We start from the raw sequence: 22,238 nt of genomic DNA, 5'->3' as shown, positions 1-22,238 counted from the left end.
GGAACTGTGTAGCTCAAATTAACGAATTCTAAAAAATAAAAAAATAATGAATTCTAAAGGCATTTAATTCTTTAAGCATTTTCTCTACCAAATAATTTTTTTATATCTAGTTTTACTAGTAAAGCTAATCTAAATTGTTTATTTAGTTAACTTGAGAAAGCACTGCAAAAAAAATTCTAACAAATAAACAAAAGTTTAATCTCAGGCATATGAGGAAAAGGCAGCTGTGGTCTAAGGAAAAGAATATTTAGACAAAGGCTTAGAGGTCTTGGGTTTGAATTCCCATTTCTCCATTTACCAGCTGATTTTCACAGATAAATTATTTGGCTTTTTTGAACTTTATTTCCCTCTATGAAAATGTAGATGATAAAACATCCCTTAAATGAAGCTTTTTGAAGTTTGCAACCTAATAGGATTTTTGTACATTTAGGTATATTTTTAGAGGTTGTGTATTTCTTAAAATTTTACACAAATGTCTTAAAAGTATCAGAACACCTCCTAACAGTTTAAAATAATTATAAGAAATTGACTCTAAAGGACTAGACTATAGTTCAGTGAACAATTGTTAAATGTGAATCTGAACTCAGGACATAAGAATAAATTCTTGCCTTTCAAATATTGTGCATATTCAAATAATCAGATGTCCTGAGGCCATGCATTTCTCTACTTCACTTTCTTGTTTCTGTTTGTATAACTATTGTATTGTGTAACTGTTTGAGGGCAAGGTGATGTTTATCTGTATAGCCTGGCACAGAGTTGGTTGTTGATAAATGCTTATCAGAATAAACAGGAAAAAAGCAAATTGTAACCGACATTATGATGTATAATTAACACAATTATTAAATAATTAACACAATTACTTATATGCAATGCTAACAAATTTGGCAGTTATTGAAAAGAAATGTACAAAAAACTTGCTAAAAATGAAATTTAAAATTATAAAAACTCAGAGCGTTACTGTCATGCACTTTGCAAATGCCTCACAAGCACATAAGGCACAGCTGGTGAAGAGCACCAGACTCCCTGGAAATATTTATGTAACTTATAATTTCTCAAAATGATGTCTTGCAAAACAACAAGGTGACTCTGTGTGAAAGTTATTTTTTTCTTTAATAAACAAACAAGAAAATTTGGGTTAAACAAGACAAAACTATGTCTTAAATGCAGGACTGCTGAATACTTCTATGTTAAAATGTCATGTGACTATCAAAACAACAGAATAGCCTTTCCTCAATATTTTTATTTTTTTATTTTTTTTTAAAAGATTTTATTTATTTATTCATGAGAGACAGAGAGAGAGAGAGAGAGAGAGGCAGAGGGAGAAGCAGGCTCCCAAGGAGCAGGAAGCCCGATGCGGGACTCGATCCCAGGACCCTGAGATCATGACCTGAGCCGAAGGCAGACGCTTAACCATCTGAGCCACCCAGGCGCCCAATATTTTTATTTTTTATAGGACTTTTCATAGTTAACATAGTGAGCTTTGTGTTTGTTGTTTGGGGGAAGAACCTATTATTATTTCTCACAGCTAGAAAACACATGGAATGTAATTTGCACACTATCTAAAGAAATTATATAGAGTTGTCCTTTGTCACCCTGTCATGAGGAAACACTTGTAGCTAATGTATGCTCTAAAGGGAGATCTGTAAAAAGTATTGTAAATATTTTTTAAACTTTTTTTTCAATAAATTATATACTTGGTGCCCAGAATATGGCAGATATAGTTCTAGGTATTGAGTATACACATATCCGTTAATCCCTCTGGTGCTTTTAAAGCTTGCTTACTAGACTGTACTACATAAGGAAAAAAGAAATAATGAGCGTGAGAAGTGTTAAAAGTAGAACAGGCACAAAGCACTAACGAAGGCAGTGATAAGCCATGTCAGAAGAGAGGTGCTTGAGGAATTCTAGAGTCAGTGGAATCCTACTTGGTCAAACAGTGAGCCTTCCTATTCTAGGAAAATTGCAAGGGCTTAACTTTGTTTTGAGGTTGACGATGTTATTGATTATTGAGCATTTTGGTTCCTTGAGTCTCTGTGATAATGATCAGAAAGAGTTACCTAAATTGCTTTGATTCACAGGTAATTAAATGACTCTACCTCACTGTGTGCTATGAAAGATTACACAATTTATCTTGTCTAATAAGGCAGAAAAATAGTAGTGATATGCTATTACAGTGTTTTATTTTTTAGCACATAAATTAGTGCTAGAAAAAGACTTGAAAGAAAAATATTGGAATGTGTAATATCCGCTTTTAAAGCAGTTTTGTTGAATGTCAATTCATCATGCTTTTCTCCACATTGCTCTATGGGTACTGGTTATGTGACTAGCCATGGATATATATATTGTTTATAGCAAATGAAATGGTTAGTTTGAGCTACTGTTTTTCCCTTGAGAAATAATATAGCTGAAGATTTTAGCCATTTCATAAATCAGTGTTTTGCCTTAGTAATAGTATTGTGTTTTTGAACACTGAGAAAGTGAAAGTTTGACAGTCTTTGCATCAACCTAACTGAAAGGCCCATTGCCTTAATAAAGTTATCTATTTTGCCATTGTCCTTCAAAAATTGTGCTTTGTAAAGTTGTTTATTATATTTCAGTAAAAATACATTTTAGATGGATACAGATTCTGGTATCTAAACTAATAATTAAAGAGTATATATTCTTTTTTTTTTTTTTTAAAGATTTTATTTATTTATTTGAGAGAAAGAGAATGAGAGAGAGCAAGCACATGAGAGGGGGGAGGGTCAGAGGGAGAAGCAGACTCCCTGCCGAGCAGGGAGCCCGATGCGGGACTCGATCCTGGGACTCCAGGATCATGACCTGAGCGGAAGACAGTCGCTTAACCAACTGAGCCACCCAGGCGCCCAAAGAGTATATATTCTAAATATGGAAAATTTTTGAATATTTCTTTCACAGTAACTAGCATAAACTTACTAATGGAAGAATCTTCCTACAGTTGTAGTTATTTTATTTTATTTTATTTTTTACAGTTGTAGTTATTGATATCTAATGTAGGTTGGTATCATGCTATGTGTAGACATAGTTTATAAAGTAAGTCACAAAGTGCTCACCTTAGGCTCACATTTAGGCAGGATTTTTAAGTGAGCATGGATGTTTACTTTTAGAATGAGAAGAGTGAGTGCAATTTTACATATTGTTAAAGAGGACAACTCCCATATTAACAAACATATACTGGTTAGAGATACAGAGCCATCTAGGACTACGTGATAACCTTGGCAATGGAAGCTTTCTATGGAAAACAAGATAGAAAGATCCCACTCGGACACTAGGAAAATCATATACAGCTTGTACACTAACTTCTTCCAGTTAGAAAAACATTTTGATTGTAATGGGACAGACTTCTTTGTTGCTATTGCTGTTGTTACTCTCAGCCAAACCCTAATTCCAATAATTCATTTGCCATCAGAAAATGCTCATGATAGATGGTGTATGGGGGGGGGGAACAATGGATATAAATAATGTGTAATTATGTGGGAAGGGTGTGATAATAAGGAGGGTGAGGAGAAAGAGAAGTAGGAAGACTTGAAGACTGGAAATAAACAGATGTGTTCATTTTAGTGTTTATCCTAAATAGATATTATAAGTAACTGAATTTTCTTTGGATATTCTATATTTTCCTATGAAATACAGTCAGTATTAATAAACTTATAGTTAGAATATTACAGTTACTCAAAATTTTAAACATTGATTATGCATAGAAAAAATGAGGAAATTTAGCTCATACTTCACTGGCTGGGTCCTGAAAGAGTCTCACCCTGGTTTCTTTGTTCTCTGTCACACTCTGCTGATGATGAAATGTATACATCTTCTTCACTGGTTATAAAAAGGACAGTTCAAAAGGTGAATAAAGGGTCATTATAAACATTGAACAGTCAGGGAACACTTTACCTATATCACACATTTAACCACTATCTGTATTAAAGTTCCTTAATGGAAGTGCATAATAGATTTAGTGCTACAGATTTTTAGAGAAAATTAAGCATGGAAAGAAATACAGACTGTTGAGTAAACACACATAACCTCCAGTATAAGAGAAATTTATAATGTTGTACTATGAATTTTGCAGATCACAAAGGTACATAAGAGGCTTGCGATGATGTCACCCTGGGACCCTCAGTGAAAAGAACACCAGTAAAGAAGGTTGTGGATGATCATGTTCCTCTGTTGTGGGTTGAATTGTGTCCCCACAAAGATTTATATATATTGAAATACTAACAGTTACATTGGGAAGAGCATCCTTCAGTGATACTTTTTCTTTTCTTTTTTTTTTTTTTTTTAAGTTAAGTCCAAACTCTACTTTGCCTACCAGTAATCTCAAAGCCTGGCCCCATCCCACCTCCGCAGTTGACTTTCTAACATTCTTACCTTATTAGTATTCTGGTCTCATATAAACAACTTGCATGTTTTCAAAAACAGGTCATGTTTTCCCTCTTTCCTTCATCATACTTTTACACCTCCTGTTTGTACTTCTGGAAATGTTTTCCTCTCTTCTACTTTATCCTATTCATTCCTCAAATCTCAGTTCAAATGTTTTTTCCTTTAAGAGACATCCCTGCCCATGTAAGCTTGCCTTAGCAATGCTCTTTCTGTGTTCCCCCTTAAGTACCCTTTACCTATTTATGTGAGAACACTTACTCATTTGCATTGTATTATCTATTTACTTGCCTATATTTTCTTCTATTATGTAAGTTTTTTGGAGTATAAACTGTGTCTTTGTCATTATTTTATCTCAGATATTTAGCCTGCTAGGCTAAATAGGCCCATAAAATAGGTACTTGAGAAGTTACATATAAATGTATAAGTGATCAATAGAGTGATGCCAAACTTCTCATGGCAATTGGGCGCTCTTTGTTGGGCCAAATTAGCTTCATTTTAAGGAAATTGTTATTTATGGTGAAGGATTTAAAAAGGCTGTTGATATTTTCTAGAGGTACTGAAGTTTTTTGAGTGAAAATCTGGTATTTCAAAAGGCAAATCTTTGTATATGATATATATAAATTTAGAGTATATGGGAAAGTCTTTCTGAATGATTTGGTCTTACAGTTTGAACATACTTTGTATGAAGGTGACTACAAATTAATAAGCATGCAAAAGTTTTTGTTTTGACAACTGAAAATCACTGAATAAATCTTATTTACTGATGCAGTGCTCTACCATATTATGTTATACTAATTAATAACCTTGAGAAATTTACAGAGGCTTCAAAGAATCTGATTCCTGAAGTGATAGGAGTATAAATCCTGAACACTGTTAGTACCACAATAAAAACTTTAAAGTTTGCTCTAAATTAAGTTTAGGGAAAAAAACATTTGATTAGGATTCAGCAAACCTCTACTTTAATCTTTATTATCATTCATCATGTCTCACTCAGCCTTTCTGGACCTCAGATTCTCCATGTTCAAAATGGAGAAATCATGGGCTGTACCCATTTCATAAATCACTATGGAAAATCAGTGCAACAATATAAGTGAAAATCATGAAGAATGAAGTCATAGACAAATATAAGAGTTTTTATTGATGCTATCAGGCTAGGAAGCATCTATAGATTAAGTCCTCTGAGATAGTACAATGTTATAGGAGCAGACAGTAGAGGTGAAAGATCTCATTTAACCATTTAGAAAGTGACAATTTGATAGTTTCCTTTTATGGAAGGAGCATGGAAGCAATATTAATAACATTCTTAAAAACAAGAATGTGAAGGGGCGCCTGGGTGGCTCAGTCGTTAAGCGTCTGCCTTTGGCTCAGGTCATGGTCCCAGGTCCTGGGATCAAGCCCCACATAGGGCTCCCCGCTCCATGGGAAGCCTGCTTCTCCCTCTCCCACTCCCCCTGCTGTATTCCCTCTCTTGCTGTGACTCCCTCTGTCAAATAAATAAATAAAATCTTAAAAAAAAAAAAAAATGTGAAAACAACAGTATTTTTTTTTTTTTCCTGTGAGACAGTTTTATTGTTGTTCTAGTCAGATTCCACCCTATCTACACACTGATTCTCCTGAGTTTTGGGGAGGCCACCCCAGCAGGGCTGGGTCCCCCTCTGCCTCCCAAACCAGAGCCTGGACATGGGATCTTTCTGAGGCAGGGGCTTTGGCCTTCTGGTTGCTTCCAACATCTCTCTCGGGCCTGTCCATGCTCTGGGCTGGGCTGGCAACTTGGCTATTCCTCCAGTCCCCGCCCCAAGGCCACGGGTGCCCGGGGTGGTGCGGCTGCCCACGTCAGTGGGGCTTGGGGACATGGCCGTCCGCGTAGAAGTTCCTGGTGATCCTTGACAAGGTGAATTCGGCCCTTTCCAGCTCAGGAGTCAGCACGATTTGGCAGCCCAGCTGGGAGTTCTCCTGAAGAAGGGGGGCCATGTCCAGCATGTCGTCCTCCCTCTCAGCAGGAGGAGGCAGAAGGTCCAGGTGGTCCTTGCTCACGTACACGTGGCAGGTAGAGCACACCAGGGAAGCTTCACAGGCCCCTTCCAGGTCCACTCTGTGGCACTGGGCCAGGTGGAGAACATTGTCCCTCACTCTGCCGCTCACCGGAATCCATTGGCCTGACCGGTCTATGAACACCACGTTCACCACATCCCCCGGCCTCTCGGGGCCGCCAGCTGCTGCTTCCCCCGCCAGGCGCGAGCCTGTTGCTTGGAGACTTCTGGCTGTCACTGGCGCCGCCGCCTTCCCGGACCCCTGAGAGTCCCCAGGCCGGCTCCACCAGGCTCCCCTGGCCGCCCCCAGCAGAATCCCAGCACTCACGCCTCCCCAGGCCACGGAGGTGGCCAAAACAACAGTATTCTACAGTTCATAAAAAAAAGTCTACATATTTTAATTTTTTATATAATTTATGTTAAATGTTTTAGAAATACAAAAGTAGTATATATATTTTATTTATTTTATGTGTCATGTTTTGGAGCTCCTCATAGGTAAGGAGTATATTTTAAGTACATTTCATTAGTGAGGAAAGTGAAGCTCAAATTTGTTGAGACATACCAGATTCATGAAGAAAAGACACATAAGTAGGACTAAACAGTTGGCCTTTTGTTTTTACAGCCTATGCTCTTTTCTGTACAACCCATCAGTTCTTTTATTAAAAGATAATTACTGCATATTGACATCAGATGACACAATGGACTTGGTGCTCAAGAACACTAAGAGTAGCGTGGCTGAGGATTAAGTCTTGTGGTTTGTACCAAATGGCAGTCCTTTCACCTTTTGGACAGAGACCTTGTAGAGGTTGATATAACATAGGCAGCTATGAATATTTAATATTTTTAGTAAAACCAGTTGTTTTCCTTGCTCTCTATAATTTCATGAATGAGACCACCAGCAAAAATACTGGAAAACAAATAGTTTTCAGTATGTCAGACATTTGACACTCCCATCTAGATAAAGAGGGAGGAAGGAAAGGATGTACATTATACTTCCAGGCACCAAAGCATGATCTGAGTAATCTGTTATTTCAATAAATAAGTAAGTAAATAAATAGTGTTTTAAGTTCACTATTCTATGTTGCTAGGTGTTTTAAAACCAAAACAGAACAGAGATTTAACACTTATTTTTTAACTATCACTGAATGTAATTCTTTTTTTTTTTTTAATTTTTTATTTATTTATTTGAGAGAGAGAGAGAGAGAAACAGCATGAGAGGGGATAGGGTCGGAGGGAGAAGCAGGCTCCCCGCCAAGCCGGGAGCCCGATGCGGGACTCGATCCTTGGACCCTGGGATCATGACCTGAGCCGAAGGCAGCCGCTCAACCAACTGAGCCACCCAGGCGCGCTGAATGTAATTCCGATTAAAGAATTAGCTCATTCTCTTCAAGGACTATTGCTTGAGACCTTGAGGTCAAATCAAAGGTCATCAATTTGGAGGAGAAGTAACATTTGAAATCACCTTATAAACCTAAACTAGTGTTTCCTTATGCACCTACCAGTCACCTCCTTTCTTATTCCTGGCCCTTTGCATCAGCGTTTCTGAGGTGGGAGGTGAGCAACTACAATTTAAAGCTCTTCTAGGTATTCCCAGTGCACACTTCCTGGAGAATCACTGACCAAGTGACAGTAGTACATCACTAAAAGAGCACCTCATTTTGTTCTTTTGCAAATGATTTCCGTAGGACTATTTCAATAAGACCTTAAGGCTTCTTCTAATTTTCCCCAGACTATACTTGTAGTGGTTCACAGTCTAAAATCCTCTTTATATTTACCTCTAGAATCTATCCACATTTCTAGTGAGGCAAAAATCTTCCTGGTAAATATAAGTCTTTCTGTTTATCTTTTCAACTTTACCTGACAACACATCAAAAAAAAAAAAAAAAAGTTCCCTTGAATGAATGTCATAACTTATACACAGTCTAATACAGGACTACATTTATTAAAAAAAAAATTATCTTTCTCCCTTAGATAACATTTTTTTTCTCCTAAAAAATTGAGGTTACAACAAGAAAGATGCATGTCTACCCATGGTAAAGGGTATATGTGAAATGATGTACTCTTATTTAGGTAATAATAGATTTACATGCATATACATTTTTTTATTTGTATCAGATATAATTCACACATTATTATATATTGCAACAGAGGCTTTTATCTTAAATTAAAACTCATAAATTTTGACTATGTTGCATTCTATTTTATTTATGTTTATTGGCATAAAAGTGTTGAATTTTTATACAATGCTCTTAAAGAGATGGAGCCCTTTACTTTCATTTGGACTGTCTTAAGGCTTTGAAATGTTTGTTTTCACTTGACTCATTCCATTGATAAAAGAGCAGAAAGATCCAGGAGAGTTATCAGTGACAGGTTACAGTGCTATTTATGAATATCAACCACTGGCTCCACACTCAGAACCAAGTAGTAGAAGAATATGGAAATGTCTCTACTCAGTCGTGTCTGATATTATTTCTAGACTGTTCCCAAAGAAAGCTTATTTTTGCTCTTGCCAAACCAGAACATTTATATTAGAAAATCACCTTCTATGCAAAGAATCTATAACCAATACACTGCAGATTTCAGAAGGATGTAAGTAGAGAATTTATAAAATTATCTATAGTAGTTCAGTTCAAAATCTTACCTTAGGCATTCCTTACAAAATTGTACTTTTGTGCTTCAAACCCAACCCATGCTGTAGTTAACCTTCCTACATTTGTGCTTCCACTCTCTGGTTATCCCCCGGACTCTCACTCTTCCATCCGTTCATGACACAGAGTACCGTATCTCTCTCTCTAAACTTCTGTTCCCTTACTTGTATAACATCACCTATTCATTATTTGATAAGGTCTTCTAGTTTGATTATCTCTTTTGTGCTAAGTAAACAAGTTTTTTTAACGTGCCTCCTCAACTTATTTTGAATGAACACTTCAAACTAGTTTTATTTTGCAAAATCTTTCCTTGCTGAAGATCTGGAGTAGTGACTTCCAGTCTGTGAACACCAGAGTTACTACAAAGTACTCTGAAGTCCATATGTATACCAAAATATTTATAACATACATGTGGAATGATTTTGCAAATTGTGCTAATGAAATGTATGTCATTAAAAAATAGCAGCTATTATGGGCATGTTTATTTAAGCCAGTAAAATACAAATATCACATGAGAGGTATCTACAAAATTTTCACCTAAAGTTTTTTGGAAGATACTTAACTGGAGAAGGCACACCTGAAATTCCAGTTACTTCATTCTCAAATGGAACTAATGTAGTCCTATTCTCCTTTCCCACCACTGCCCCCTGTCCCCAACCCCAGCTCTAAGTAGCTGATTCTTAGTTGAAATTTTAACTAAGTCTCTTCTTCAAAACACATCAGAGGTCAATAATAATATGAAAGGACATCAGTGATTTTCCCCACTATATCAAGCAGATCAAGACTGGATATTTTCATATTCTCTCTTCTAGTTACAACACCACACAGGTCTTCTATTATTGATTCCTATTTTGACTCAAAAATCATAAAATTCCTGAGAATACAGAGAGTCTATCCTATCAGAAGATATCAATTATTATTGGGGTAATGTGGTAGATACCATTTTTCTTTAGGCTCTTAAGCATCATGATTGTCACAGTTGTTCTCAACCAAGGCTAACTGGTTTAGGCAAAAGCTACTTAAGACTTTCGCTCTCAAATCCTGCTCTATACCAAGGAATAGTTATGTTACCTAGTGATAAAAAGGACTTCAGACTTCCATTCCTGCCTACCCTACTTTCAGAGTCCAAAAAATATCATCCTTTGAGAATGGAAGAGGGGGCGCCTGGGTGGCTCAGTCATGATCCCAGGGTCCTGGCATCCAGCCCCAGGTCTGGTCAGGCACCCCACTCAGCAGGGAGTCTGCTTCTCCCTCTGCCTTTCCCCCTTGCTAATGTGTGCATGCTCTCCCTCTCTCTCTCTCTCTCTCTCAAATAAATAAAATCTTTTTGGGGGGGTTCCTTTTTTTAATTTAAATTCAATTAACATATAGTGTATTATTAGTTACAGAGGTGTAGAGTTCAGTGATTCATCAGTTGCATAAAACACCCAGTGTTCATTCCATCATGCGCCCTCCTTCATGCCCATCACCCATTCCCCCCACCCACCACCCTTCCAGCAACCCTCAGTTTGTTTCCTATGCTTAAGAGTGTCTTATGGTTTGTCTCCCTCTCTTGATTTCATCTTGTTTTATTTTTCCCAGGTTGTTTTGTGTTTTTTGTTTTTTTTTTTACTAACCAGTATCATGCTGTATATATTGTTCTTTGATGTGCTTGTTGGAGATGTTGTCAGCCTAGCACACTCCTTTTATCCATTCTCTCTCTCTCTCTCAAATAAATAAAATCTTAAAAAAAAAACTGAAGAGAAAAAAAATGAGCAATTTGCACCTTATCATCAGTGATATTCTTGGGTTTATTAGATATCACTGATAATTTGTGGGGGTCACATGATGGGAGTCATATTATAAATAGCCTTTGGAAATTTGTTGCTATAGCTCTGGCTCCTGGATTTTTACATCAACATCCATCCAATGCTAATAGAACCAGTGCCATTAGAAAAGTCTAACTACCCTTAAAAGGGAAAATTGTCACAGAGAAACAGAGATATATGGAAATAGATCTTTTCCTTTGTTTTGCTAACTTCTCTTTCTCCACCTATATATTTTAACATTGAGAACAAAAAAGAATGTTACATTTGTAGTAGGAAAGCTTAATCCACTGATAGCCTTGTAAAAGATTTTGTTCTAGACATATTCCTTTAATTCAACATAGATTATTATTTTTTTTAAGATAAAATGTATGACATCAACATAGAATGATTTCTTATGCTTAGATACTAATAATCGGATCAGGATCATTTCTTGCTAAATTGTTATTTGCTATCATGAATAAAACTGCATTGCATATTGTGAATGGAATAATTAGAGACTCTGGTGTGTCATAATAAGTAGTAATTACAGTACTTCCGAAGATTTGGTTACTCTTTTCCCTGAAGTCATGCTGCCTTTTCAGCCAAGTACGAAGTACCAAATTTTTGTCATAGCAAAACTATGATGAACATTGTTAAGTGTTTGTAATTATTATTACTATTTTTTCAGTCCATTATATCTCAGGGTCTAAATATATGTAACAAAAAAATTAACTGAAATAAGTACTTTTTATTTTCCACTTTATATATCCTCACATGATTTCTGTGGTAGAGATCCAATTTCCACCTGGAAAAAAACTAAGGAAGAAAGTGGAGATGATTAAGGCAATGTCAGCAAACAAATAATGAATTTGGTCAATTTTTCCAACATTTAATTGATTCAGTGAAAACAATCAACAAGCTAATTGCTTCACCAAAATTAAAAATCACTTGAAGCAATCAATTGCTTAGCCCTAAATCTCACTTTAATCCTAGGAAGGATGAACTGAGCCAGGAAACATACAATCCAGTCTTAATTAGTATTTTTTAGTTGAGAATTCCAAAGTAGTGTTTTACCAATAGAGCTTATTTTTCTGAAAAATCTTACACATCATTATACACAATTTTAGGGATTAATTCCAAAGCATTTTAAAGTGTTTGCCAAATATTTTAAATAGTAAGTGTGAAAAAAGCATAGACTTTAAAACTAGAGATCTAAAATAGTTGGTGTTATTTTTGACATATTAAATCAATATACCAGTTATTCTTTAGAATATTTTTTCTAAGAATATACTTGATTTTTCTAATAGCTACATTGTCTTCCATTAACTTCATTCATTCATTTAATAAACATTTACCTTCTACTGTAATTTTTCAGTTGTCCACTAGGTAGGCCCCTGCAAGGGTTTCTTTCTTTTCTTTTTTTCTTTTTTCTTTTTTAATTATGCACTTTTGTGACCAGCATTTCATATTTTAAGATGTTTGTTTCATTGGGATATATTTCCAAAATATTGACCTGAGAACATTCTATGGCTTTCTTTTCCAATAAATATTGCATAAGCTTTGGTATATATTATTTGATTGGTCTCCAGAATAACTGAGCAGATTTATAACCCACTAACAAGTTTAACATGTATGTGCCTCTACATAGCCTGGCAAACCAAGTTAATGACTTTTGTTAGATTAACAGGTGTAAAATTAATCATTAAAATTATTTTAACTCGCATTATTATGCATGACTTTTATTATTAATGAAGAAGGTTCTTTAAGTATGTATATCTCCTTCACAATAAACTTTATTTCTGTCCTTTGTAAAAATTTGTCCATAATGATTTATCTTTAGAAATATCTGTGTATGTATCAGTTCTTACAAATTTTTAGAATAAGTATGTCATATTTTCCAATGTTATATTTGTTTGATTACATTTAAGCTAAAGGTTGAATGATTTATGTTTATATGGCTCTATTAGTTATGACTTAGTTGATTTTATCTGTTTCTTAAATACTCCTAAATTTTGTCTTGTCTTCTTTGTATTGCTTCTGTTTTGTCATTATCAGAATAGCATTGGTCTATTTAAATATTATAATACCTTTGAAATTAAGATTTTGGAATTTTTTTAAATGCCTTGTTTCGTACTTACTTCATGTAACTGCATCTTTAAAATGGTGTAATCTTCAGTAACAAATATTGTGGACTCTACCCTCAGGATTCACTTGATTCATTATTTTAGTATATTTCCATAAATCACATAATCTGTGGCCTGGGGGTATAATTCCTTTGCAAGCACCTATTATGTGCCAAGTTATTTATTCATTGACTCTTCACAAGAGTATGAAGCATTCTTCAAAGTCAAATTTCATCTCTGTCAGAGTCACCTAAAATGTTTCAACAAGGACCACTGAGTCAAAATCTCTGAGAATTTGAGGATTGGGCTGGAGGAATCTACTTTTTGTTTTGTTTTTGTTCTTAGTAACTTTTACTGAATTTTTTTTTTCTTTTCTAGACCCCAAAGTCCGAGGACTACAGTTCTGTAACACTACCTTAATCACTCATTGTAAGTATGAGGAAATAAAGTCTAAAAGGAGTTAAATGTCTTACCTAAAGCCACATGAATTTAGGAGCATGTGATCAAGATTACTCCAAGACTAATTATCTAACCTATAGTACCAACTCAACCCCTGAGGGGATGCCTAAAGAGGCCTGAAGCTTTTTATTCTATCTGAGCTAAAATTAACTGATTTGTTTTGATTCAACTGCTTACTAAGAACTAAAATTTGGGGAGCGCCTGAGTGGCTCAGTCAGTTAAGCGTCTGCCTCTCGATTGGGTCCTGATCTCAGGGTGCTGGGATTGAGCCCCACATCAGGCTCTCTGCTCAGTGGCAAGTCTACTTCTCCCTTTCCCTCTCCCTCTGTAATGTCTCTTGCTCTCTCTCTCAAATAAATACATAAAATCTTTAAAGAAAAAAAAAAAAACAACTAAAATTTGGGTTTCGAGTAGATCTTGCTGGCATTGAGGCTAAAAAGACGACAGTTCTAGTAAAAATAATTATTCGTGGAACATATACTTTTAGAACTGTAAATATCATCATCATACAATCTATGAAACAAACTATATATCTAGGTCATAATTAGCATAATATTATACCCATTACTATGTGCTTTGGTGTATATCTGGTAACAAAATAATATCAAAGTGCATGTTCCTACACACACATCCCCCCAGCTTAAGAATTATTACTCCAACCTGATTCTTTTTAAATACATACTTTCACATATTTGATATGATTATAACAATGTCTATCTCTGTGGAAATTCATAGTTATATGTTTAGAAAAGAAATCATCGCATATCGTTACAGAAAGAATTATAAAGTCTAGCAAAATAGTTATTTTGCAATAGAGCAGCTTTGATTCTAATAAGTAGTATGAGGTAGGTAGGCAATTCTATAATTTATGGCTATGGCCAACACAAATAAAGAAATGCTATATTAACATAAATAAATCTATAAACTAATTAGGAGGTCCTTTACTACTTTGAGAGAAAAACCCCCAAAATTTATAATTACATAATTTTTAATAAAAAATAAGGGGCATAAAACAGGTTTGAACAAAAACAAACAAGAATCAGGGGCACCTGGGTGGCTCAGTCGGTTAAGCATCTGCCTTCCGGCTTAGGTTACAATCCCAGGGTCCTGCTTTTCCCTCTCCCTCTACCCTCCCACCCTGCTCATGCTTGTTCTCTCTCACTCTCTCTCAAATAAATAAAAATCTTAAATATTTGAAAAAAGAATCAGATTCATATATATATATATACATATATATATATACATATATATATGTATTTTTTTTTAAGAGATTGAGAGAGCAGGGGCAGAGGGAGAATCTCAAGCAGGCTCCAAGCCCAGTGCAGAGCCTATGTGACACAGGGCTGATCTCACAACCCTGAGATCATTACCTAAGCCGAAATCAAGGGTCTGACGCTTAACCCACTGAACCATCCAGGCACCCCTGGATTCACATAATTTTTAAATTGGCAACAGGGAACTTAACAATTTTGAACAAGAAGTAAATATTTTTTAAAATTTTAATGCTATATCAGAATCAACAAAAATGGGAGTGAGAGTAAATATGGTAGAGGATCAAGAAAACAGAAGGGAAGTAAAAATTAGACAAAAGGCAGGGAAGAGAAATATGTAGATTATCATCATAAAACTTTGTATTGTGCAAAATGAGTGATAACAGCAGATAGGCCAGGGGTCCTGTCTGTGAGTGGAACAGAAGTTAAGCATAGCGGAGTTTACAGTGATCAGACCAGATGTGGAGATGGCCAGCATCATGAGGACGCCTTGGGATGTCTCTAGCACTGTGAACAGGGCCTACTTAGGTAGTGGCAGTGGTAAATTAGGTAGCAAGTAGGAAGTTAAGGGAAAAAGTCAGGGAGGTTCAATTTAATTTTCCTAGCTAGAAAATAAGCAGAGCTACTTTAAAGATTGGTATCTCACTTCTGACCCAGTGAAGTAGAGACATAGAAAGGAAGAACCACACACTGAGATAAAAACAAGAAAGGGGGGAAACATATAGTTAGAATAATAAGTTCTCAGGTATGTATGAAGAAAGTTGCAGTTGCAGGTGGTGGGCCTCTGAGGGTTATTACTTACTGCCTTAAAAAAAATGGTAGCTGATTCTTTTCATAGCTGCTTATTTTTTATCCTTAAATTATAAAAGCATCATTTGTCATAGAACTGAGAAGGCAGTGAATGAAGAGATACAATTTTGTATATTGTAGTGACCTTGACTAGAACTTTATTATTTCCAAAATTGTATGGAATCAATCACATAGTATATAGCTATGAAATCATACCTTGTTTGTAGGTATACAAGGATACATAAGTGATTGAATGAAATCAGTCATGTGACCAGAGGATCGTCACATGGAACATCTACAATTTTAAAATAATAATTTATTAATTTTCACCTCTATGTCTAATGCTTATTTTCCTGTGAATAAGAAGGAAACACAAAGTATAGAGACATAGAGCTCAGTTCTGTACTTAGACACACCTGAATTGGAAATTTTGCTCCTCACTTACTCCCTTGAGCAAACTGCTTAACTTCTATATTTCTATGTCCTCATCTACAAATTGAGGATATTTATAGTACAGAACTCAAGAGGTTGTAGAGAAGATTTAATAAGATAATATATTGCATATATTAAGCATTGACTAAATGTTAGCTATTATTATTAAGAAGGTCAAAAGGACCTACAAAGCTTGAGCTTGTGCTTTATCAGAATATCTCTGGAATGGAATCATTACCATGCCATTTCTCTCTGAATATGATGACCTCTACATATTATAAACCCCACAGAAACCAGTCTCTCTGTAAATAGCACATAGAACTGACAAAAGTACCAAAAATGTTTTTTATTGAGTTCTAATTTTACGGGAAAAATTGGATAAAACAATGAATTCAGCATGTATTTAAAAGTCCCTGAAGCAACCAACCATCTATATTTGAAAACTTTGCTTTTACTTTTTTTACTTTTTTTTACTTTACCTGAAATTAAACAATTATCTTCTCAACTGCTTAACTTATTGAACTGGATGTCAGAAAATGTGTTCTAAACTTCATTACCAGGCTAATATTGCATTGCTGTTGACAAAATCAGTAAAGATTGATTTCTTGAATGATATAAAAAATAGATCATTTCAGTATCTTTTTAACACCTTTTTGGGGGATTGATACAAAATAAACTGCACTTATACAGTTTTCTAAGTTTTCATATATGTATAAATCATATTATTATCACAATCTATGTAATTAATATTTCTAACACCCCTAAAAATGTCTCTTTGTAATACCTCTCCCTCATCTCTCCAGGCCCACCCCCATCCTAGGCAACCACTGATCACTATCTGTCACTTTATGATACTTTTTAATGACACTTTCTGTCATATTTTGCTTTTTCTAGAATGTTATATAAATGCAACCATATAGTGTGTACTTTATTTTCCTACTTGGTTCATTAAGTGTAATTCATACTGTTGTGTGTATTAATATTTTGTTCTTCTCTGTTGCTGAATAATGCATCCCATTGTACGGACATAACAATTTGTTTATACATGCATCTGAGGATGATGAACATTTGAGTTGTTTCTAATTTTCAGCTGTGAAAATTAAGGCTACTATGACACTTGTAGAAAAATCTTTGTATGGACGTTTGCTTTCATTTTTCTTAGGTAAAAATATAGAAGTGGAATGTCTGGGTCAAGTGGTAGGTTCTTGTTTAATTTTTTAAGAAACTGTCAAACCTGTTTTCCAAGTATTTGTACAATTGAACATTTCTGTCAATAGCATACATATGAGAATTCCAGTGCCTCCATATCTGCATCAACACTTCAAATGGTCATACTTTTAAATTTTAGACTACTAATATATGTGTTTTAGTATCTCATTGTGCCTTTTAATAGGCTTTATTCTTTTAGAGGAGTTTTGGGTTTACAACAAAATTGAGCAGAAAATACCATTCCCATATGTTCCCTCCCATTCCCTACACACAGCCCCCCACATTGTGAGCATTCCTCAACAAAGTAGTACATTTGTTACAATCAGTAGACTTTTTGACACATCATTATTACCCAAAGTCCTTAATTTATATTATGATTCACTCATGGTGTTGTACATTCTATGGGTTTAGAGAAATGTGTAATGATCTTTATCTATCATGGCATCATACGAAATATTTTCACTGCCTTAAAACTCCTCTGTGCTCTGCCTATATATCCCTCTCCCCCACCCACAAGCCCTATCTATCAATGATTTTTTTTATTGCCTTCATACTTTTGGAGACACATAGACACATCCTTTTCTAGAATGTCATATAGTTAAAATCTTACAATATGTAGCCTCTTCGGATTGGCTTCTTTCACTTAGTAATAAACATTTAGGGTTCTTCCATGTCTTTTTCATAGCTTGATAGCTCATTTTTTTAAGTGCTGAATAATATGCCATAATATTCCATAATAATATTCCATAATATGTCTAGATGTACCAGTTTATTCATTTACTGAAGGACATCTTGGTTGCTTCCGAGTTTTGGCAATTATGAATATGGCTGCTTATTGTGGTTTTAATATGTTTTACTCAAATGATGAATCATGCTGAATACTAATTATGTGTTTGTCATATATATATTTTTTGAAATGTTTATTTAAATTTTTCCCTTTTTTGTTAACAGCCTTTTATGTACTAACATAAAATTCGCCTATTTTAACTTATATTGTTCAATGAAAAAGTTGTTCAGTGACCATCAGGAGAGAGTTCCAGTACATTTTTATTGCTCCCAACAGTGCCCTCATACCCAGTGACAGTCAATTGCTGCTCCTATCCCCAGTCCCAGAATCTGTTCCCCTCCCTAATTATTCTGGTTGCTTAATGCATATAAGGTTTGCTTCATCTAGAAATTTCATATAAATGGACTCATATAAATTATATTTTTTCTTCTGGTTTATTTCTCTTGCTGTAAAATTTTTGAGGCTTATGAATGTTGTAGGGTATGTTGTCCCTTTTTATTTCTGAAAAGTATCCCATTGTATACTTCATTTTTTTATCCATTCACCAGTTATTATCCTTTTGGCTGGATGCTAATTTTAGCTGTTTTGGATAATGTTGCTATGAAGATAAATGGACAAATCTTTGGATGAAGGATTCCAGTTCTCTTGGGTAAATACATAGGAGTGGGTTACTGGTTCACAGAGTAAGTATATACTCATCCTTTAAAACAAAACAAAACAAAAAAACAAAAAACAAAAAAAACCTGTTTTCCAAAAATGGCAGTACCATTTTACATTCCCTCCCCAGCAAGGTAGAAGGTTACTGCTTTCTCTACTACATTGGCAACACCTGGTATTGATAGTTTATATCACTATAATTATTCTATAGAGGTGTGTAGTGGTATCTCATTGTAATTTTAATTTGTATTTCCCTAATGTTTAATGATGTTGAGCATCTTTTCATGTTCTTTTTAGCTATCCATACATCTTATTTTATAAAATGTCTATTCAAATTATTTTCCTATTTTATAAATTCACTTGGTGATGGTGTATAATTGATTTTATGTCTTTTGGATATAGTTTGCTAATATTTATTAAACTAGTGAAACATCAGCACCTGGGCTTTTTGTGGAAATGTTTTATTTACTAATCCAATTTCTTTACTTGTTGTAAGTTTATTCATGTTTTTACTTCTCCTTGAATAAACTACAGAGATTTTGACTTTTCCAGATATTTGTCCATTTAATTGAAGTTGTCTAATTTTGAGGCATAAAGTTGTTTGTACTAATCTCTAACTTTTCATTTCTGCAGTGTCTGTAATAATGTTCTATACACTTCATTTTTCTCTGTATATATATATGTGTGTATATATATTCTAAGGATATATATATATACATTCCTAGAGAGTCTAGCTAAATTTGAATTTTACTCATTTTCAAATAATCAGCTTTTTGTTTTATTAATATTTTTATTGATATTTGTTGATTTTTTTGATTACCTAAAATGTATTTAGGTTTGTTTTATATCTTAGCATTTGGTCTATCCTGGAGAATAGTCTATATGCTTTTTTAAAAGAATGTATATTTGCTCTTATTGGGTCAAATACGAAATTTCACTTATACAAATTGTTTTATAGTATTGTTCAAAACTTCTTTATTACTGATTTTCTTTCTAATTGTTATCTAAATCACTGACAGGTGAATAATGAAATCTCCAATTGCTGAATTGTCTGTTTCTCTTTTCAAATTCGTCAATTTTTGCTTAACCTTGTTTGGGGTCCGTTTTTTGGTACATATTTTTTGTATTTCTTATGCATATCCAATGTATAAGATAAACTTTTAGTCATTTTGAAATGTCCCCTTTTTTCTACTAATCAATCTTTTCTAAAATCTACATTTTCTAATATTAATATAGTCACTCCAGCCCTCTTAAAGTTGTGTTTACATCGCCCATCTTTTTGCATCCCTTTACTTTAACTTTTGTGTATCATTGACCTTTTTGTGTCCCCTATTGATAGCATAGCCATGTCTTTTTTTCTTAGCCATTTTTCCAATATCTACCTTTTGATTAGAATGTTTGGTCCATTCATGTTTAATGTAATCACTTATGTGGTTTGATTTACATCAACCATTTTGCTGTTTGTTTTCTGTATTCTTCCTACTTTTCTTATTTCTTTTTCTTCTTTATTCATTTGTAAAACATTTTTAATGTACAATTGCAATTCCACTGATAACTTTTAAAAGATTTATTCTTATATTTAATGTCCAGTATCTTGAAAAACATGTTTTATATATATTTTGTACTTTTTTTTTCTTTTTTTAGAAAGGGAGTGCCTGTGAGAGAGTTGGGGGGTGGCAGCAGAGGGAGAGGGGAGACTCTTAGGCTTCATACCCAGTGCAGAGGCCCATGTGGGGCTCCACATCTCAACCCTGAAATCATAACCTGAGCCGAAATCGAGTCAGTTGCTTAACCAACTGAGCTATCCAGGCATTCCTATTTTCTACTTTATTTAAGTTCTTTCAAGCAAACTCTCCTGTTAGTTCACTCTGGCTGGAAGTGGAAGTCTATTCATTAGGTTTTATTTGTATGTTAAACATAATAGTTACAAAAATTTCATGTTGAAAAGGAGTTTCCCACATTTTATTCACATCATTGTAGGATAGGGAAACCTCACAAAATAAAGATTCCTTTATCCTCCCTTTTTATACAGTAATAGTTATATGTGTGCTATCTAAAGATATTAGAGATCTTGTCATGCAGTTTTATAGTTTTTCTTTCAACTATCATACATTTTTATGTAATATTTACCCTTTGTAATGCTCTCCTTTCTCTATCTGTCTCTTTCTCCTCTCTATCCCTTCCTTCCAGTCTCTTTTTCTTCCAAATTAAGTTTCTCTCTGACATCATTTCCCTTCCATCAGAAGAACTTCTTTTAGTATTCTTTTGGAACCTTTTTGCCGGTGACAAATTATGTAAGTTTTCCATTATGTGTCTTTTAGTTGGTGTTTTTAAACCGTTTATATTTAATGTAATTATTATATAATTATGATTTTTTAATTGTATCATTTGTTTTCTGTTTGCTTCCTGTATTTTGTTTCTCGGTTTCCGTTTCCCGCCATCTTTTGTGTTCTTTCAATATTCTTTAGTATTTCATTTCCATTTACCTATCATGTTTTTTAACTATTTCTTTTTTTCTAGTATACATTTGTTCCCCTGAACATAGAATTCTAAATTGTCACTTTTTTCTTTTAGCATTTTTTTAAATGTTGGCGTATTTCCTTTTCCCCCCCCATAGTTTCTGATTAGGGGGAAAAAAAAATCTCAGTCATTGGTATTGGTCCTTTATATGTTTAATTCATCTTGTTTTCTGATTGATTTTTAAGAATTTTTCCTTATTTTTGTTTCTCATCATTTTTATTATGATCCATCTGGGGAGGGAATGCTTTGACCTTATTCAGTTTTGTATCTCTAATCTTCTTGAATCTCTTATTTGTCTTTCACCAGAACTTGGAAGTTTTTACTCATATTTCTTCATTTTTTCCCATCACCACACTCTTCCTCCTTACCTTCTAAGAACCTAATGACAAAAGAGTTGGATTTTTTATTGTATTGTGTCACAGACTCCTTATTTCTCTTATTTATATTCAACTTCACAGTCTTTATCATCTCTATTCTGCTATTGAACTAATCCAGTGAATTTTATATTCTTGTAAATGTATTTTTAATTCTAAAATTTTTATTTATTTAATCTTTATGTTATCTATTTCTCTGCTGAGATTTTCCTTTTTTTTTTTTTTTTAAAGATTTTATTTATTTTTATTTGACACAGAGACAGCACAAGCAGGGGCAGAGGCAGGCAGAGGGAGAGGGAGAAGAAGACTCCCCGCTAAGCAAGGAGCCCGATGTGGGACTCGATCCCAGGACCCCGGGATCATGACCTGAGTCGAAGGCAGCTGCTTAACCAACTGAGTCACCCAGGCACCCCTCTGCTGAGATTTTCTATCTTTCTATTTATTTTAAGTGGGTTCACCCTTACTTCTTTGAGCATGGTCATAATAAAAGCCTTCAAGTCCATTAGTGATAATTTCAACATTAGTACCAACTTTGCATGTCTTTTTTTGTTGTTAGTTGAAATTATTGTGGTTGTTTGTATGCCAAAACTTCTAAATTGTGTAATAGAAATTTTGGATGCTATGTATGAGACGCTGGCTCTCTGTTTAAATCGTATTTTTTTTTCTTTTGTCTGTTTTTTTAGGGAATCTATCAGATTAGATTCAGTGTGAAAGTTCTAACCTTCCTTCTGTAGTGTGCAGTTTTAATGTCAAT

At 34.4% G+C, this 22,238-nt stretch overlaps 1 protein-coding gene and 1 long non-coding RNA gene across 2 annotated transcripts in view; one reads left to right on the top strand and one right to left on the bottom strand.

The window, feature by feature from the left end:
• LOC135365493 (uncharacterized) overlaps positions 1–21,979 on the top strand; it is a 40,115-nt gene extending 18,136 nt beyond the window's left edge. Inside the window, exons 3-4 of the long non-coding RNA XR_010413431.1 lie at positions 13,365–13,415; positions 21,742–21,979. This is a non-coding gene — a long non-coding RNA (uncharacterized LOC135365493). The remainder of the gene's footprint in view (positions 1–13,364; positions 13,416–21,741) is intronic.
• Positions 6,232–9,078, bottom strand: LOC123836472 (ferredoxin-2, mitochondrial-like). Its single transcript, XM_045865426.1, has 2 exons — positions 9,070–9,078; positions 6,232–6,795 (listed from the first exon to the last, which is right to left on the bottom strand). The coding sequence occupies exons 1-2, from the start codon at positions 9,076–9,078 to the stop codon at positions 6,232–6,234; spliced, it is 573 nt and encodes a 190-aa protein (XP_045721382.1).
• Positions 21,980–22,238: the final 259 nt, after the last annotated feature.

The sequence above is a fragment of the Mirounga angustirostris genome, unplaced genomic scaffold, assembly GCF_029215605.1.
Source record: "Mirounga angustirostris isolate CCGP_5_RB_7025 unplaced genomic scaffold, mMirAng1.0.hap1 SCAF_8, whole genome shotgun sequence".
NCBI classification, from domain to species: domain Eukaryota; kingdom Metazoa; phylum Chordata; class Mammalia; order Carnivora; family Phocidae; genus Mirounga; species Mirounga angustirostris.
This window is presented reverse-complemented; position numbering and strand designations above follow the sequence as displayed.